Source organism: Pituophis catenifer, unplaced genomic scaffold, assembly GCF_029215685.1.
Source record: "Pituophis catenifer annectens isolate HBS135680 unplaced genomic scaffold, rPitCat1.0.hap2 SCAF_9, whole genome shotgun sequence".
Classification (NCBI taxonomy): domain Eukaryota; kingdom Metazoa; phylum Chordata; class Lepidosauria; order Squamata; family Colubridae; genus Pituophis; species Pituophis catenifer.
In genome coordinates, this window is record NW_027256889.1 from 5,221,797 (window position 1) to 5,238,353 (window position 16,557).

Consider the following 16,557-nt stretch of genomic DNA (forward strand, 5'->3'; position numbering starts at 1 on the left):
GCACAGCCTGATTAGCACAAGCAGCTGATTGTCGGTTGGATCGGCCTTCCCGAAGACCAGCTGTTTCAGGCTGCAGGGATTGCCATAGCCTATTGCCACCTCCGTGCGCCCCATTTTCTGGGGGCCAGCGGCTGGGCAGGTCTATATTTGGTGTATAAGATGCACCCAAATTTTCACCCTCGTTTAGGGGAGGTGGGGGAAGTGTGTCTTATACTCTGAAAAATACAGTATATTGAATTCTACTGTATAGTGCAAGATTAATGCAATAGCAGGGGGTTTAAATACAATTGCATAGAATGTGAAGGATGTGTCTTTTTGTTTTATTTTTTTTTATGTATAATGTACACTGAAGATGGCATTTACTTTCGTTGTACGAGGTGCAATGACAATAAAGTAAAGTAAAGTAAATGATGTCCCCACAGGTAATCCTCAACTTACAACCCTTCGTTTAGTGACCATTCAAAGTCACAATAACACTGAAAAAAAGTGACTTACGACAAGTCCTCACACTTACGACCGTTGCAGCATCCCCACAGTTATGTGATCCAAATTTGGGTGCTTGGCAACCAGTATGTACCGTATTTCCCCCAAAATAAGACCCAACCAGAAAATAAGTCCTAATGCATCTTTTGGAGCAAAAATTAATATAAGACCTTGTCTTATTTTTGGGGAAACATAGTATTTACAACAATTGCAGCATCCGAGGGTCATATGATTGCCACTTGTGACCTTCCCAGCTGGCTTCTGACAAGCAAAAATCAAAGGGGGAAGCCAGATTCACTTAACGACCGCATGATTCACTTAACAACCATGGCAAAAAGATTGTAAAATTTGGGTTTGACTCTTAACAAGCGACTTGTTTAAACCATGGAAATTCTGGTCCCAATGTGGTTGCAAGGCAAGTATCCCCTGTAGATTTATTTCACGATTCCTGATTCGTTGGGATCACTCCAGGAAGGAAGGAACAGAAAAGCGAAATGATTGGGAAACAATAAAGTAAATAAACCATCTGGAGGCTCTCCAGAATGAGAGGGAGATAAATGGCATAAATAAAGATAAACCCCTGGTTCCTTCCCCTGAACACATCCATCAGCAGCTCAGAATTCTGGCAAAAATGTAATAAAAAAACAAACAGAACGCTTTGATTTTACATGACATCAATGGCATCCAGTCTCGATATAAAATTTAATCCATCTATAATTTATCACCTGGCAAGTGGAAGTGTCTCAGGCAGACACATCCTGACCACACACGCATTCGGGGAATATATACACTTTTTAAAATAAAATGATGATCCATGTCAGTTTATATTGTGCAAATCACAGTCAGGTGTGAAGTCAAAGATGATGCTTTTGAGAATTTTGTTCCAACAAATCCACCATCATTTTTTACGTTGGAACAAAGGGGGGGGGGGAATTAAAAAGGGAGATAAGCATTTGAAAAAAACATTTAAAAAAGCTTGAAAGACTGAATTGCTTTTTTCTTTGTAACGGGACCTAAGGAAAAATTACAGACTTTTAACTGGGTTCTCCAGACTTAAGGAGATATAAAACCAAAGGTCTATTATTTGAGTGTGGGAGTCATTAAAATAGTTATATTTAATTTAACTGCAATTAGATTTAAATATAAGCCTAAGTTAAAACAGGCATTGTTTCTGTCATCATCCCACACATTTCTTCAATCTGCCCACCCCCCTTTCTGGAGGGTGGATGATCCCACATCAGAGTAATCACGGTTCACCTGCCATGGTGGATCATTTTTGCTCCCTGTTAATTAATCCACGCGGGATTGAAGTCATAAAGCATTTTTTTAAAAATTTATTAAAAGCTGGCATTTTGGTTGCATCATTTTTAGCTTTGGCCCACTCTGCATCTCAAAGAGAAGCAAAGAATCAAAATGAGCTATAAAGACATTGCAAAGAAGGGATAGCATGATTTGTAATCTGTTACATTCATCCACTCATCAAAAAGCGTCAACTGTCTTTCAGAACATAACATTAATCCAGTGTTTCTTAACCTTGCCAACTTGGAAGACCTGTGGACTTCAAGCCCCAGAATTCCCCAGCCAGCTGTCTGAGGAATTCTGGGAGTTGAAGTCCACACGTCTTCCAAGTTGCCAAGGTTAAGAAACACTAAATTAGACACAGAAATAAAGAGAGAGATAAATTAATACAACCCTATAAAGTCATAAATGCAATTGCATTCTATTAATAGACTAGTGCTATCTGTCAATGCAGATTTAAAAAGCCAATCCTTATCCCTGAAACGTAACCACGTTTATAAGGTAAATGTAAAAGAATACAAAGTCGTATTATTTTTGTTTTCAGGGATTTTTTAAAAAACCTGTCTTTGGAAAAGGCATGCAAATCTGGAACAGCCAGGAAAGAAAAATAAGTAAGAACAAACTTTGATTTTGATTTTTGTTTTGTTTTTTTAAAAATGGACTTTACATTCCTCTGCTTTGCTGATTAGATTAGATTAGATTAGATTAGATTAGATTAGATTAGATTAGATTAGATTAGATTAGATCAGGTTTTATTTAAATTAAATTAATAACTTAAATAAGTTATTTAAGCAGCACAGTGTCCCTTCTACACTGCATCAAGCACCTGCGCATTTGTCCACACATCACAATTTGTGTTGGTTGTCTCTGTCTACTTATAACCGCCTTAGCTGCAAGCCGCCCAGAGCTTATATATTCTCCTCTGACATGCTGCCCTGAAGCTATGAGTCCTGGAAACCCTTTGAAAGTTGTCGTTTTGCAATGCTAAGTAGAACTGCACAACGCTTCAAATGCAATTCCCAAAGGTGCTTAGGAACACACTGGGCACGAACAGCGCATCCGTCTTCAACTCCTTAAAGCAACTATGTCTTTTCCTGGGAAGATTCTAGAAAAAGAGGCAGCTGCTTTAAGGAGTTGCTGAGAGGTAAAACCTACGCACTCTTAAATTTTAATATGGGCAATGCACCGTCTTAATATGGAGGGAGCAGTGAAAAATAAGCATCAAACAAGGATATTTTTTTTTAAGAGACTCTTAAAAAAGAGGATTGTATACCCATAAACGGAGACTCTGTTGTGTACAAGCTCAGTTTGGTCAGGATACTAACCATAGTCGTCAGGATGTACTTGTAGAAGGCAGATGTCATCCCCAACTCTGAAGCCTGGAGAAAAAAAAACAGACAGTTCAGGAGAATCAATAACGGGAGCATCTCAATTGCTTGACAACACGCTATGCTTGCTGAGAACACCAGAAAACTGGCTGAGTTTTTCAGAAATTTGAAATGGATGATTGGTGGGTTCTAAAACCGGGCAGGTCACAAGATGCCTGACTTACAATCATTTCCAGCTGTTTTCAAAATAAGCAGGTGAGTAAGATTTTTAGGTAATTTCAGGTGATCCCAAATAGGTACAAAAATATTTATGCTTTGGTCCTATTAAGGTTTATACCAGGCCTGGCCAACCTTCAACTCGTGCGGCCCAACCAAATATAATAAAAATATTTAAAAACAAAGTTTGTTATTTAGATACATTAACTATATTATATATATTTATATGCAGCCTCAGACAATTCCTCTTCATTCAATGTGATCCAAGGTAAACCTGTAGACTTCAGCTCCCAGAATTCTGGAGAACTGGTAGCGGAATTTTTGAGCAGTTCGGAGAACCGGCAAATGCCATCTCTGGCTGGCCCCAGAGTGGGGTGGGAATGGAGATTTAGCAATATCCTTCCCCCAGGAGTGAGGACGGAATGGGGATTTTGCAGCATCCTTCCCCTGGAGTGGGATGGGAATGGAGATTTAGCAATATCCTTCTCACAGGAATGAGGAGGAAATGGGGATTTTGCAGCATCCTTCTCCTGGAGTGGGGTGGGAATGGAGATTTTGCAATATCCTTCCTCTGGAGTGAGGTGGGAATGGAGATTTTGCAATATCCTTCCCCCAGGAGTGAGGAGGGAATGGAGATTTTGCAGTATCCTTCTCCTGCCATGCCCACCAAGCCACGCCCACAGAACCGGTAGTAAAAAAAATTGGATTTCACTACTGCCAAAGACCCATCGAACGGAACATCCTGGTGTAAATTGAGTTGCTTACTCTGCCCTACACGTTTGTGTTTCTACCTCAGTCCAGCCCCCTCTCACCTTCTTCAGGATGAGGTAAGAGATGGAAGCATTGGCATCGATAATAATGGTGGAGATCTTGTCGTCTCGGATCTCCTTGAGCAGCGGCGTGGGATCGTTGGTGTCATCCAACATCCGGATCGAGAGGGTTTCCTTGGAGATGAGGAACTGGCGGACTAACTCCTCCAGTCTCAACAGGCCTGATGGGTAAGAGAAAGGAATGGGAGGTTACGCCAACCTTGTCTCCAAGCCAGAGACTCCAGTCCTGTGGTTTGGCTTTAAGGCTTCCCACTTGGCCCCCCCAAGACACATTCAATCAGAACATAAACGCTTCTGCACACAAAACAAAATGTGATTTCATATCTCTGAGTCTGTTCGCGGAATCAAAGCTCTTTTGACCTCTGCTTTTCGGAAGACACGAAAACAAGACGAGGGCCTGATCTTCCCAAGAGGGTTTGGTGGAGGGTTTTGAGGCAAGGAACGTTGTTCTTCGAACCCATTCGCCCCAGGCGAGAGACGACGAGACATAATACTAAATTGAATTTTTGCATTTAACATGTCTGCTTTCCCCCACCACCTCCCCAAATCCAAGATTACAGTCACAGGGAGGTGTTGATAATTATCAGCAGCCCAGCAGGCTGAACGGAGGGATGCAATTTTCACGACTGCAGTCCTGCATAAAATTGCTCCGATTTGATCTGAAGGACTGGTATTATTAACACTATACTCTCACTCTCCTGCCTGCTATAATTTTAATAGGCGTAATCTCTGCTCACCCCGACCTCGGCAGCCGTTGGGATTTGCATGTTCTTAACTTGCAAAGGTTTGTTAATTTAGCGACTTTGATTTTGAATGCAGATTTAACTACCTGTAGCTCAGCCTTTTCAAGCAGGTACTCTTCAGATTGCAATTTCCATCAACCATAAAGGCCAAGCTGCTTGGGGGGTGGGGGAGGTGCTAGTAACCATGGCTGACTACCTCTGAAAGCAGCTTTCCCTATTTTATGCTCAGCTTAAACTCAGAGGAAAGAAAGAAGATCTTATCCAGTTAGTTTCCGGGGAACGTAGAAGCACCCCCACACTTAAAATCACTCAGAGAGAAAAATTCCAAATCTCCATGCTTGTTTCAAATTTACTGTCTGCTTTCTTCCTCGGCCCTCTTTTGCAATTTTTCCTCTACTGCCAAGCACTGATGACATCAAGTCAACAGCAGAATCAGGGTTTGTGCTAACTTTGGGAAATAGACTGCACTTGCCCTTGATCAGATGTTTTGTTTTTGGAGCTCAAGGGCTAGCATCAGTGGTGGGTTCCTCCCAGTTCGGTCCGGTTCGGCCGAGCCGGTAGCGGTGACGATATGACGTCACCGAACCGGTTCTCCCCCCCCTCCCACCCCCCACCCACCCACGTTATTCTTACCTTTTATTTGGTCCCACCCCCAATCTATTGCTGCCTCCTGAGTCCCAGCTGATGACTAGAGGGAAAAAAACTGTTTAAACTCTTGCCGCGGGGCTTCAAAGGGCCGTCCTACAGCTGATCAGTGTTAAAAGCAAACGAATGAGTCGGGTCGTAAGTGCGAGGACTGGTCGTAAGTGCGAGGACCTTCCAGAAATGACTCTGACCAGCTAGCCACGCCCAGCTAGTCACATGACCTCCAAGCCACACCCACAAAATAAGCCACGCCCACAGAACCGGTAGTAAAAAAATTTAGAACCCACCCCTGGCTAACAGAGCTTATTTTGTCCACATCATGTTGAAGTAGGAGCTTTCTCTACCCACTGTGCAATACAGCTACCCAACGGAGTTCTTGGCAAGATTCTGTCAAAAGGACAGAATGTTCATTCAGGTAGATGTAAATCCTGGCTCCCTTTCTCAATAAACTAAAGGTACATGGATAACATCACACACACACACACACACACATACACCCTACGCCAGGCACCCCAAAAACTTTCTTCCTTGCCAAAGAGCACAACGGTCTTCCTTACATTCGGCCTTGGCGCAGATGAGGCTCGCCGAGGGGTAGTTGAAGGACTTCAGAATACAAGACACAGCCAGGCTGACATCCTCGTTGCTGGGGTAGAGGCTGACCGAAGCAAAGCGCAGGTATTGCAATTTCGGCGTTTCCTCGGGACCCACCTTAACATGGGGGATCTAGGGGAGAGAGAAGGACATTGTTGGCGTTTCTTGACCATGGTTTGGTTCTGCAACCCAACAAGACAGACACAGACTTCAGAGGTTAATTAGAACTGCAGAAAAAACAATGACTACCAACCTGCTTTCCATTGAGGACCTGTATACTGCACGAGTCAAAAAGAGGGCTATGAAAATATTTACAGACCCCTCGCATCCTGGACATAAACTGTTTCAACTCCTACCCTCAAAACGACGCTATAGAGCACTGCACACCAGAACAACTAGACACAAGGACAGTTTTTCCCCGAACGCCATCACTGCTAAACAAATAATTCCCTCAACACTGTCAAACTAGTTACTAAGTCTGCATTACTATTAATCTTCTCATCGTTCCTATCACCCATCTCCTCCCACTTATGACTGTATGACTGGTATCCTTAAGATTTATATTGACTGTTTCCTAATATGATTTGATTGCTTATTTGTTCCCTATGACTATCATTAAGTGTTGTACCTTATGATTCTTGACGAATGTATCTTTTCTTTTATGTACTCCGAGAGCGTATGCACCAAGACAAATTCCTTGTGTGTCCAATCACACTTGGCCAATAAAATGGAGCTCTGGTGGCTCAGCAGACTAAAGCACTGTTATTAACATCCACTTACATCTGCTGCCTGCAATTACTGCAAGTTCAAATCTCACCAAGTTCAAGGTTGACTCAGCCTTCCATCCTTTCTAAGGTAGGTAAAATGAGGACCCAGATTGTGGGGGCAATAAGCTGACTTTATATAAATATACAAAAGTATGAAGGCTATTGCTTAACGCATTGTAAGCCGCCCGGAGTCTCCGGAGAATGGCAGCATATAAATCAAATTTTTTAAAAAAATCTATTCTATTCTATTTTAAAGCACTTTAAAGTGGTACTATTGCTATTTTCCTTCTTTCCTTCCCTCTCTCCCTCCCTCCCTCCCTCCATGGTGATGCAGTGGCTAGAATGCAGCATTGCAGGCTAATTCTGCCCACTGTCAGCAGTTCGATCCTGACAGCTCAAGGTTGACTCAACCTTGCCTTCTTCTGAGGTCAGTAAAATGAGGACGCATATGGTTGGAGGGGCAAGAGGCTGACTCTGTAAACCGCTTAGAGAGGGCTGTGAAGCCCTGTAAAGCAGTATATAAGTCTAAGTGCTATTGCTATTGCTAAATCTTTCTCTTTCTCTTTTATTGGATTTGTATACCGCCCTACTCCCGAAGGACTCAGAGCGGTGAACAGCCACAGAATAAAACACATAAATACAAAATTTAAAAACAGAATAAAACCGAATTAAACAATTTGGCCGAGACAAATTAAAAACACCCAATAATTTTAAAAACAAATTAAAATTTACATTTTAAAGGGGAAAAATTTAGGCCAGGCCGGCTTGATGGAATAAAAAGTCTTGAGAGCGCGACGGAAGGTGCGCAGATCCAGGATCCTCCGTATCTCCGTATCTCCATCTTCTAAATGCTAGAAGATGCCAAAAATATAAGGGACGGTGATGAGTTAGAGTCCACTTACCTCTTTTTCTCCACAAATGTGGCTGACGATGGAAGCAGAGGCTGGGCTGGAGGCTGGTCCCAGAACTGAGACTACCCCTTTGGGCAGAATCTGACACACTGCATGAAAAAGAGAAGGGGGGGAAGAAGGTTAGGGGGGGAAAAAACCAAAAACCCCTTCATTTTGCACAATCCAACCTTGCTGCGCTGGGCAAAATTATACCCTTTGCAAGCTTCTATTGTACGACTTCTCTTTTTTACTTTCTGCCAATCATTTGGCAGAATAGTATAAAAGTATAAAAGTATAAAAAGACTGGAGTTCGGAAGTCTAGAAGTTAGTGGGGGGGGGGGAAATCCTTATTCTAGTCTCACTACCTGTCAGGCTCCAAAAAAAAAAAAAAAAAAGCAAGAAAGAAAGACAAGAGTTACTTCTAAGCAGTTTCCATTATTGTTCCTCTCCTGCAGACAGAAACCTTGCCCAACTAAAGGAAACTGCTTGAAGCATTCAAAATATGCTTTGAGAATTTCTGGGGATGAGTCGTCTTGACTCTCTTCCTCTCAACCAAACCATCTAAACCAGAGGGTGTACAAACTTGGCAGCTGTATAAGACCTGTGGACTTCAACTCCCAGAATTCCCCAGAACTCTGGGAGTTGAAGTCCACAGATCTTAAAAGTTGCCAAGCTTCGACACCAGTGGTGGGTTTCAAATTTTTTTACTACCGGTTCTGTGGGTGTGGCTTGGTGGCTTGGTGGGTGTTACAGGGGAAGGATACTGTAAAATCTCCATTCCCACCCCACTCCAGGGGAAGGATACTGTAAAATCTCCATTCCCACCCCACTCCAGGGGAAGGATACTGTAAAATCTCCATTCCCTCCCCACTCCAGGGGAAGGTTACTGCAAAATCCCCATTTCCTCCCAATCAGCTAGGACTTGGAAGGCAGAGAATAGATGCGGGCGGGGCCAGTCAGAATTTTTACTACCGGTTCTCCAAACTACTCAAAATTTCCGCTACCGGTTCTCCAGAACTGGTCAGAACCTGCTTAAACCCACCTCTGTTCGACACCTCTGGTCTAAAGTTTGCTGTCTCTTGGTCTTCTGGAACAGCGGTTGCCAAACTTTTTAGCATCAGGGACCGGTGTCGTGGAAGACAATTTTTCCACGGACTCGGGATGTGGGGGAGGAGAACGCAACCTAGATCCCACACATGTGCAGTTTACAGTAGGGTTCACTCACCCCACCACTCACCTCCACCCACTGCTCGCCTCCAGCTGTGCTGCCGGGTTCCTAACAGGCCATAGACCGGTCCACAGCCCAAGGTTGGGCTTTAGCCCTTCCTTCTGGGGAATCCAGACCACATTCCACCACACTGCCTCTGATCTTCATCAAAAGGCCTAGACTGGCCTTCCAAGGATTCAAACGTTGATGCTGGCTTTCGGAGGCTCTTTTAGGAAAGAGCCCTGAGGGCCACACCTGCCCAGATTCGTAAGCTCTGTGGCAAGGGGGGAACCTTCTTGTTTTTGACATGGCTCCACCCTCTCGTGACAAAATGTTTCTTGTAGGCCCAGTCATGCAATGGAGAACCCAGAGGTTCATCACTCATAGACCCTAGAGATAAGGATGCTGTTCTTACAAGCAGGACTTTCCAACTGAAGGTTCAACACAACACACAGTTGCAATCCTGATGTGGGTTTTGTACAGTTAAGCCCACTTCGATGGATGGACAGAGCCAGCTCAACGTATTATTAATACTTTAGAATAGAATGACAGAGTTGGAAGGGACCTTGGAGGTCTTCTAGTCCAACCCACCACTTAGGCAGGAAACCCTACACCACTTCAGACAAAGGGCTGTCCAATCTTCTTAAAAACCTCCAGTCTTGGAGCATTCACAACTTCTGGAGGCAAGTTGTTCCACTGATTAATTGTTCTCACTGTCAGGAAATTTCTCCTTAGTTCTAGGTTGCTTCTCTCCTTTAGTTACCACCCATTGCTTCTTGTCCTGCCCTCAGATGCTTTGGAGAATAGCTTGGCTCCCTCTTCTTTGGGGCAGCCCCTGAGATATTGGAAGACTGCTATCATGTCACCCCTAGTCCTTCTTTTCATTCTTTTTTATTATAATGGATATGGCTCCTTACAGTGGTCCCTCCTTAACTTCAAGAAGCTCCACCTTCTCGGCTTCCTGGTCTCATGAGTTGAGAAGACTATCCACGCCCAGCTTGAGGGGCACCCAACGTACTGGTGTCGGTGGTCTCGTACTGGCTGTCCCGCTGCAGTTCGAAGATCTCCACCTCCACCCGGGCCTTGGCGGGCACTTCAATGATGCTGTTGATGTGTTCACGGGCCAAAGCTAAGGCAAGTCGCTCCCCACGGCCACACACAGTCTGGTCATCCAAAATGGAAGCTGGTCGTCGGACAGGAACCAATGATGGGTACAAAAAAAGGGGGGGGGAGGGAGGGAGGGAGGAAGGAAGGAAGGATGGGTGGATCAGAGATAGAAGAAGGAAGGATGAGAAAAGGAAGGAAGGGAGGAGGGAGGGAGGAAGGAAGGAAGGAAGGATAAGAGAGTCAGAAGAAGGAAGGATGAGAAAAGGAAGGAGAGAGGGAGGGAGGAAGGAAAAAAAGGAAGGAAGAAAGGATCAGAGAGATAGAAGAAGGAAGGATGAGAAAAGGAAGGAAGGAAGGATGGAGGGAGGGAGGGAGGAAGGATGGATCAGAGAGATAGAAGAAGGAAGGATGAGAAAAGGAAGGAGGGAGAGAGAGAGGAAGGATGGATGGATCAGAGAGATAGAAGAAGGAAGGATGAAAAAGGGAAGGAAGGAAGGAGGGAGGGAGGGAGGATCAGAGAGATAGAAGAAGGAAGGATGAGAAAGGGAAGGAAGGAAGGAGGGAGGGAGGGAGGATCAGAGAGATAGAAGAAGGAAGGATGAGAAAGGGAAGGAAGGAAGGAAGGCGGGAGGGAGGATCAGAGAGATAGAAAGAAGAATGAGAAAAGGAAGGAGGGAGGGAGGGAGGGAGGGAGGGAGGAAGGAAGGAAGGATCAGAGAGAAGAAGGAAGGATGAGAAACGGAAGGAAGGAGGGAGGGAGGGAGGGAGGGAGGGAGGAAGGAAGGAAGGAAGGAAGGATCAGAGAGAAGAAGGAAGGATGAGAAACGGAAGGAAGGAGGGAGGGAGGGAGGGAGGGAGGAAGGAAGGATGGATCAGAGAGATAGAAAAAGGAAGGATGAGAAAAGGAAGGAAGGAGGGAGGGAGGAAGGAAGGAAGGAAGGAAGGAAGGAAGGAAGGAAGGAAGGAAGGAAGGAAGGAAGGAAGGAAGGAAGATCATTTTGATTACTGCCAAAGAAACTTTCTTCTGACATGAAACTCTTTGGAGTATAGAAATCGACTTTCTCACCCACCTCCAAAAGACGACTGTCAACCCTTCCAAATATGTGGAGGTGACATCTCCCAGAATTCCTGGCCAGTACAATGAACAAGCTGGAGTGTTGGGAATTATTATCGGGAGCAGTGTTTCTCAAACAGGGCAACTTTAAGATGACTGGACTTCAACTCCCAGAATTCCCAAGCCAGCCATGCTAAGGTTGAAAGACACTGATCTGTAGGACGTCAGATCAAGTGGGATCAAAATACGTGTGCTCTGGCTTTCCTCATCTTTCTTGTTTAATTGTCTTTTTTCTTTAACCTTGCAAATTCCCAGATCCTTGTTTTTTTTTTTTGTGTTACAACCCACAATCTAACCTCAGCCTTGGACAAACTCGGAAGCCTCTAGCTTGGAGAGCAAAGCAGCTCGAAGCTGTGACATTCCAAATTTGTGCAAAGGTGTACAAAACTCAGAGGTTCTGCCATTTTTCCTGGAGCCAAATGGGTGCAGAGATGATAATAACACTGTCATGCCCAACATCAGACTCCCTGAGATCCTGGCTCTCTGCCCCAAGCTTCAACGAGCCTCAATGATCTTGAAATACTCTCAGAATAACAGAGTTAGAAGGGACCTTGGATGTCTTCTAGTCCGGCGGTCCTCAACTTTCCCAGCTTGACGGCCCAGACCAGTGGGAAAGGGTGTGTGAGTGGCAGGCGCATACTCGCACGCACGGCTCCATTTGTTGTGAGCGTGCACACCCTCCGCTCACGTGAATGGAGCTTTGCGCGCAAGCAGAGGGTACTTGCGCTCACACGCAACGCTCCACTTGTGCCGGCGGCAGCCGCTCGTGCGCGAAGTTCCACTTACACAAGTGGAGTGGAAGGAGCTTGTGCTCACGCACGAAGCTCATCACACGAGCGGAAGGAGTTTGCACGTGAAATTCCATTCACACGGGTGGAGCTTCGAGCAAAATGCAAGTGCCCTCCACTCACCCAAGTGGAGTTTGACGGTGCGCGTGCTTGCCTATCACTCCCCTGGCCCAGTTTCCAACAGGGGTTGGGGACCCCTGTTCTAGTCCGACCCCCTGTTTGTTCTGACCTAGGCTTCCCCAGCAGCACGAAGCCGAGTCCTCGTCCCGATAAACCCCTTTTATTTAATTGACAGTGAATTCCTCTCCAGCAAAGTCTTTCCCCTCCTACAGTCTTTCAAGATAGTTCACCATTACAATCTTTATCAGGCTTGGAGAGTGGCCAGGCTGATATCTTTCAGATGCCGCAATACTTGGCAAAAATGCAGGAATGAACTAATTGTCTCCTGCAAACTCCACTCCCCTTTCGCTCCTCTTTTATTCCCTCTGAGAGGAGCCATTCATCGGCCACCTGTGGCTTTACTCCTGAGTCGACCCTTGTTCTTTAGCTGTTCCCTTCGTCTGGCAACTCTGCGCATGCGCACATTGGGAACAGGCTCCAGCTGTTCCTCTGCCTCACTGATGTCCGACTCCGAAGGCAGCTGACAACTGTCAGACGGCCCTGGCCTCCTCTCTGCCTCTGACGCAGAGCCCTCATCAGAGCCTTCCCCAGACTCCAGGACCGGCCCACGTTCCTCCCCAACCTCCTCATTGTCCAAATCTGCTGCCAGATCCATTGGCCACTGGCGGGCCACGATGCTGCTCGAGCAGGAGACCCTACACCCTTTCAGACAAATGAAATGGAGCCCCCACAATTTCCGGAGGCAAGTCGTCCCACAGGAAAAGTCTTCTACTCACCCATGCGCAGAGAGGACAACAGCTCCAGGCTCTGGTGGGTGAAGCCGAGTATCAGCAGCAGCAGCAGCGCGGGCAAAGCCGGCATCTTCTACCCCTCCTCATGGAGAAAGTTCGGCCGTGGCCCCTGCGCTGCCACCTGCAAGCAGGATAGAAAGATGCCCCCCCCCTTACATGAGTACCTGGCACACGTCTCAGTAGATGAGCACCTGACAACTGAAGGTGAATGACCTCATAGAAGGAAGGTCCTGGAGCTTGCAATTTGGTTCTTCTTGACATATTTGAAACCCAGGTAAAAAGCAGGCAATTTGCTGATTGGGAGAGCACGCAGCAAGATCAAGAAGGAGCTTGGGTTTATGGGTGTTTTTAAAGGGTTTCCAAGAGGCAGCTCAACCCCCCGATCTTCAAATTTAGCTGAATCAAAGGAGATTGAGAATTGCCAACAATGCGCTCTGCTCTCTCTCTCAGGGACCTTGCAAATTGGCTTTAGACCACAGGTTCATGCTTCACTGTTTCCCCTGCATACATAAAGCATCCTTAATTTCCCCCTACCGTTTATTGGTTCGTTACCTTTTGAATTAACCCAGGCAGAAATATAGGGTTATCCCCACCATCAGTGGTGTTTGCTGGTTTGTTTATATCCTGCCTTTATTATTTTTATACGTAACTCAAGGCGGTGAACTTACTTGCACCCCTTCCTCCTCCTATTTTCCCCACAACAACAACAACCCTGTGAGGTCAGTTGGACTGACAGAAAGGGGACATCCCAAAATCCCCAGGCTGGCTAAGGTGGGACTAGAACTCACAGTCTTCTGCTTCCTAACCTGATGCCTTAAACCCTGGACCAAACGGATCTCAGAACTCAGCAAGGGAGACTAGCAACAGGATCATAAAGGTGGTTGGAGGCCTGAGGGCTAGAAGGGGTCTTCTTGAGGCATACGTTCAGCCATGCTGGCATTTCAGCATATCAATTTCCTGCTCCAATGGAATGCTCTCCACTCTCCCTTGAAGTCCATACATCTTAAAATTCATTAGCATGCCAGCTGGGGAATTCTGGGAGTTGAAGTCTACAAATCTTAAAGTTGCCAAGTTTGGAGACCCCCTTCCCCCCTCCTATAACATTACTACATTATTGCCTTGCTGATAGAGAAAAGCAAGACACACCAAAACGGTGACTTTCCCATCCATCATTTTGCAGGCTGCTTCCTGCATTCTCCTCTCTATTGGCTCCTTGGAAAAATGCCTTTTCTTGGAAATAAGACAGGGAAGGGGCCATCCCAGCCCTCCACTCTTTGCAGAGTTGGCTATAGGAAAAGTATCAGTGGTATTTCCCCTCCCACTGGCATTTTTTTCCCAATTTTTTTCAATTAACCCTCGTTGAAGGTGATAGAGAACATAATATATATATACTGCTCAAAAAAATAAAGGGAACACAAGCAGAAGACATCCGAGATCTGAATGAATTAAATAGCCTTATTAAATACTTTGTTCTTTACATATAGTAGTTTATACTATATGCTCAAACAACTAAAGGGAACACAAAACTACTGTATATAACGATTATGTAAGTGGAAGAACAAAAGAAAGCCTTTTATGTTTAGATTTTAAGAAGGGATGCTTTACTTTAAGACGTAGTGCTAAACTCGAGGTAACCTATAGTAAATATTTCGCTTGCTCCTTCCTATATAGGGTCTTTGGCCAAGTGCTGCCCCCCCACTCCACTCACCCATTTCTGCCCGCATCACAGAGCATCCCCCGCCTGCCATTACGCCCTTGGTTACCCAGTTGTACCCTCCCTGCCCTTCACTTCAACACATCTTTCCTTTAGCTGTGAATCCTCATTGGGCCTCCAGCAAAAAATAAGTAGATAAATCAAAGTGGTCCCATGGCCAAAGGCCAACCTTCCGCACAGCGCCTCCTAGTGGCCGCTCACTCCAGCATTTCCCCCTTCTAAGCCTTAGGCATCCTTCCAACTGCTGATGCTGCAAAGGACACACACACACACACACACACACACACACACGCACACGCACACGCACACGCACGGTCGCACATGACACCCGTCCTGCTTTGCACTGAGTCAGCAACACTCCCTTGTCTTAGTACTGTGTGTTCACCTTGAGCATTAATTTTTGTTTTCCATCCATCATCGGCAAACAGGAGGGAGGGGGCGAGATATCGGTTTCTGCCTCTTTGGTCCCCTGGTCCAGGTGGGGCGGGGAAGAAGGACCAAAGCTTTAAAAAATAAAAATCAGGTCCTGCACTCTGAAATCTTACCTGGGAGGAGATCAAGCCCTTCAGAGAAGAAGTTAGCCCAGCCACAAAAGAATAAAAAACCTCAACTAAACCAGCTTAAACGCATCGCGTGTCCCTGAATACAGGTAGACCTTGATTTACAACCAAAATTGGACATGGTGATCCGTTTAACAACTGAAACTGTGGGCTCAATTATGGTCGTAAGTTGAGGACTACCTGATTGGGACGAGAATACAGGTAGTCCTCAATTTACAACAGTTTCATTTAGCGACAGTGGTGGGTTCCTCCCGGTTCGGCCCGGTTCTCCTGAGCCGGTAGCCGTGACAATATGATGATATCCTAAATAATTGTCACATGACCATCAAGCCACACCCACAGAACCAGTAGTAAAAAAATTTAGAACCCACCCGTTTAGAGACCATGCGAAGTTACGTCACTGAAAAAAAGTAACTTTGGACTGTTATTCACACTTACGACGGTTGCAGCATTCCCACCGTCACGTGATTAAAATTCAGCTGCTTGGCAACTGACTTGTATTTATGACAGCTGCGGTGTCCCAACATCACGTAATGGCCTTTTGCGGCCTTCTGACGAGCAAAGCCACTGGGGAAGCCAGATTCACTTAGCAACCGTGTTACTAATTTAACCGCTGAGCCGATTCGCTTAACAACGGTGGCAAGCGAGGTCGTGAAATGGGGGCAGAACTCAATTCTAGCAGCCGTCTCGCTCAGTGAAAGAAATGTTGGGGCTCAATTGTGGTTGACATTGAGGACTTCCTACCTCAACTCTAGTGGAGGCTGAATTTTGATCGCACCACCAACATGGGGATGCTGCAATGGTCGTTAAGTGTGGGAAACGGTCATAAGTCACTTTTTTTCAGGGCCACTGTAATTTTGAATGGTTACTAAACTTGCTACCAACCTGCCTTCCATGGAGGACCTGTATACTGCACGAGTCAAAAAGAGGGCTGTGAAAATATTTACAGACCCCTCAAATCCTGGGCATAAACTTTCAACTCCTACCCTCAAAACGACGCTATAGAGCAGTGTTTCCCAAAGTGTGGTACGCGTACCCCCAGGTGTACGGGAAGAGTTTGGTGGGGGTACGCGTTGCACCGGAGTTTGGTGGGGATCACGTGGGAATATCCACTGCACCGTGCTTAGCTGCGCCCACAGAACAAGGAAAGAAATAGGCGCGTATCGCAGTTTTTACATGGGAACTGGGGCCATTGTACATCGTATCGCAACTCATTATGGCGGGAACTTCTGTGCATCCTTCGCGCAGCTCGGGTTCGGCCATTTTTAAACTGCGGGAACATTAACAGTTGACGTTGAGCCGCGGAGCTATTTAAACGCCGGAGAATTGCAGTGTTATCTAAGTGTTTCCCAAAGTGTGGTACG

At 45.7% G+C, this 16,557-nt stretch overlaps 1 protein-coding gene across 1 annotated transcript in view; it reads right to left on the minus strand.

Moving 5' to 3' along the window:
- Positions 1-12,989, minus strand: part of GRIK5 (glutamate ionotropic receptor kainate type subunit 5) — a 34,502-nt gene extending 21,513 nt beyond the window's left edge. Inside the window, exons 1-6 of the mRNA XM_070950084.1 lie at positions 12,905-12,989; positions 10,018-10,182; positions 7,805-7,902; positions 6,102-6,267; positions 4,139-4,317; positions 3,108-3,161 (exon numbers count right to left, since the gene is read on the minus strand). Coding sequence (XP_070806185.1) covers positions 3,108-3,161; positions 4,139-4,317; positions 6,102-6,267; positions 7,805-7,902; positions 10,018-10,182; positions 12,905-12,989 — 747 coding nt within the window. The remainder of the gene's footprint in view (positions 1-3,107; positions 3,162-4,138; positions 4,318-6,101; positions 6,268-7,804; positions 7,903-10,017; positions 10,183-12,904) is intronic.
- Between the last annotated feature and the right edge of the window lie 3,568 nt (positions 12,990-16,557).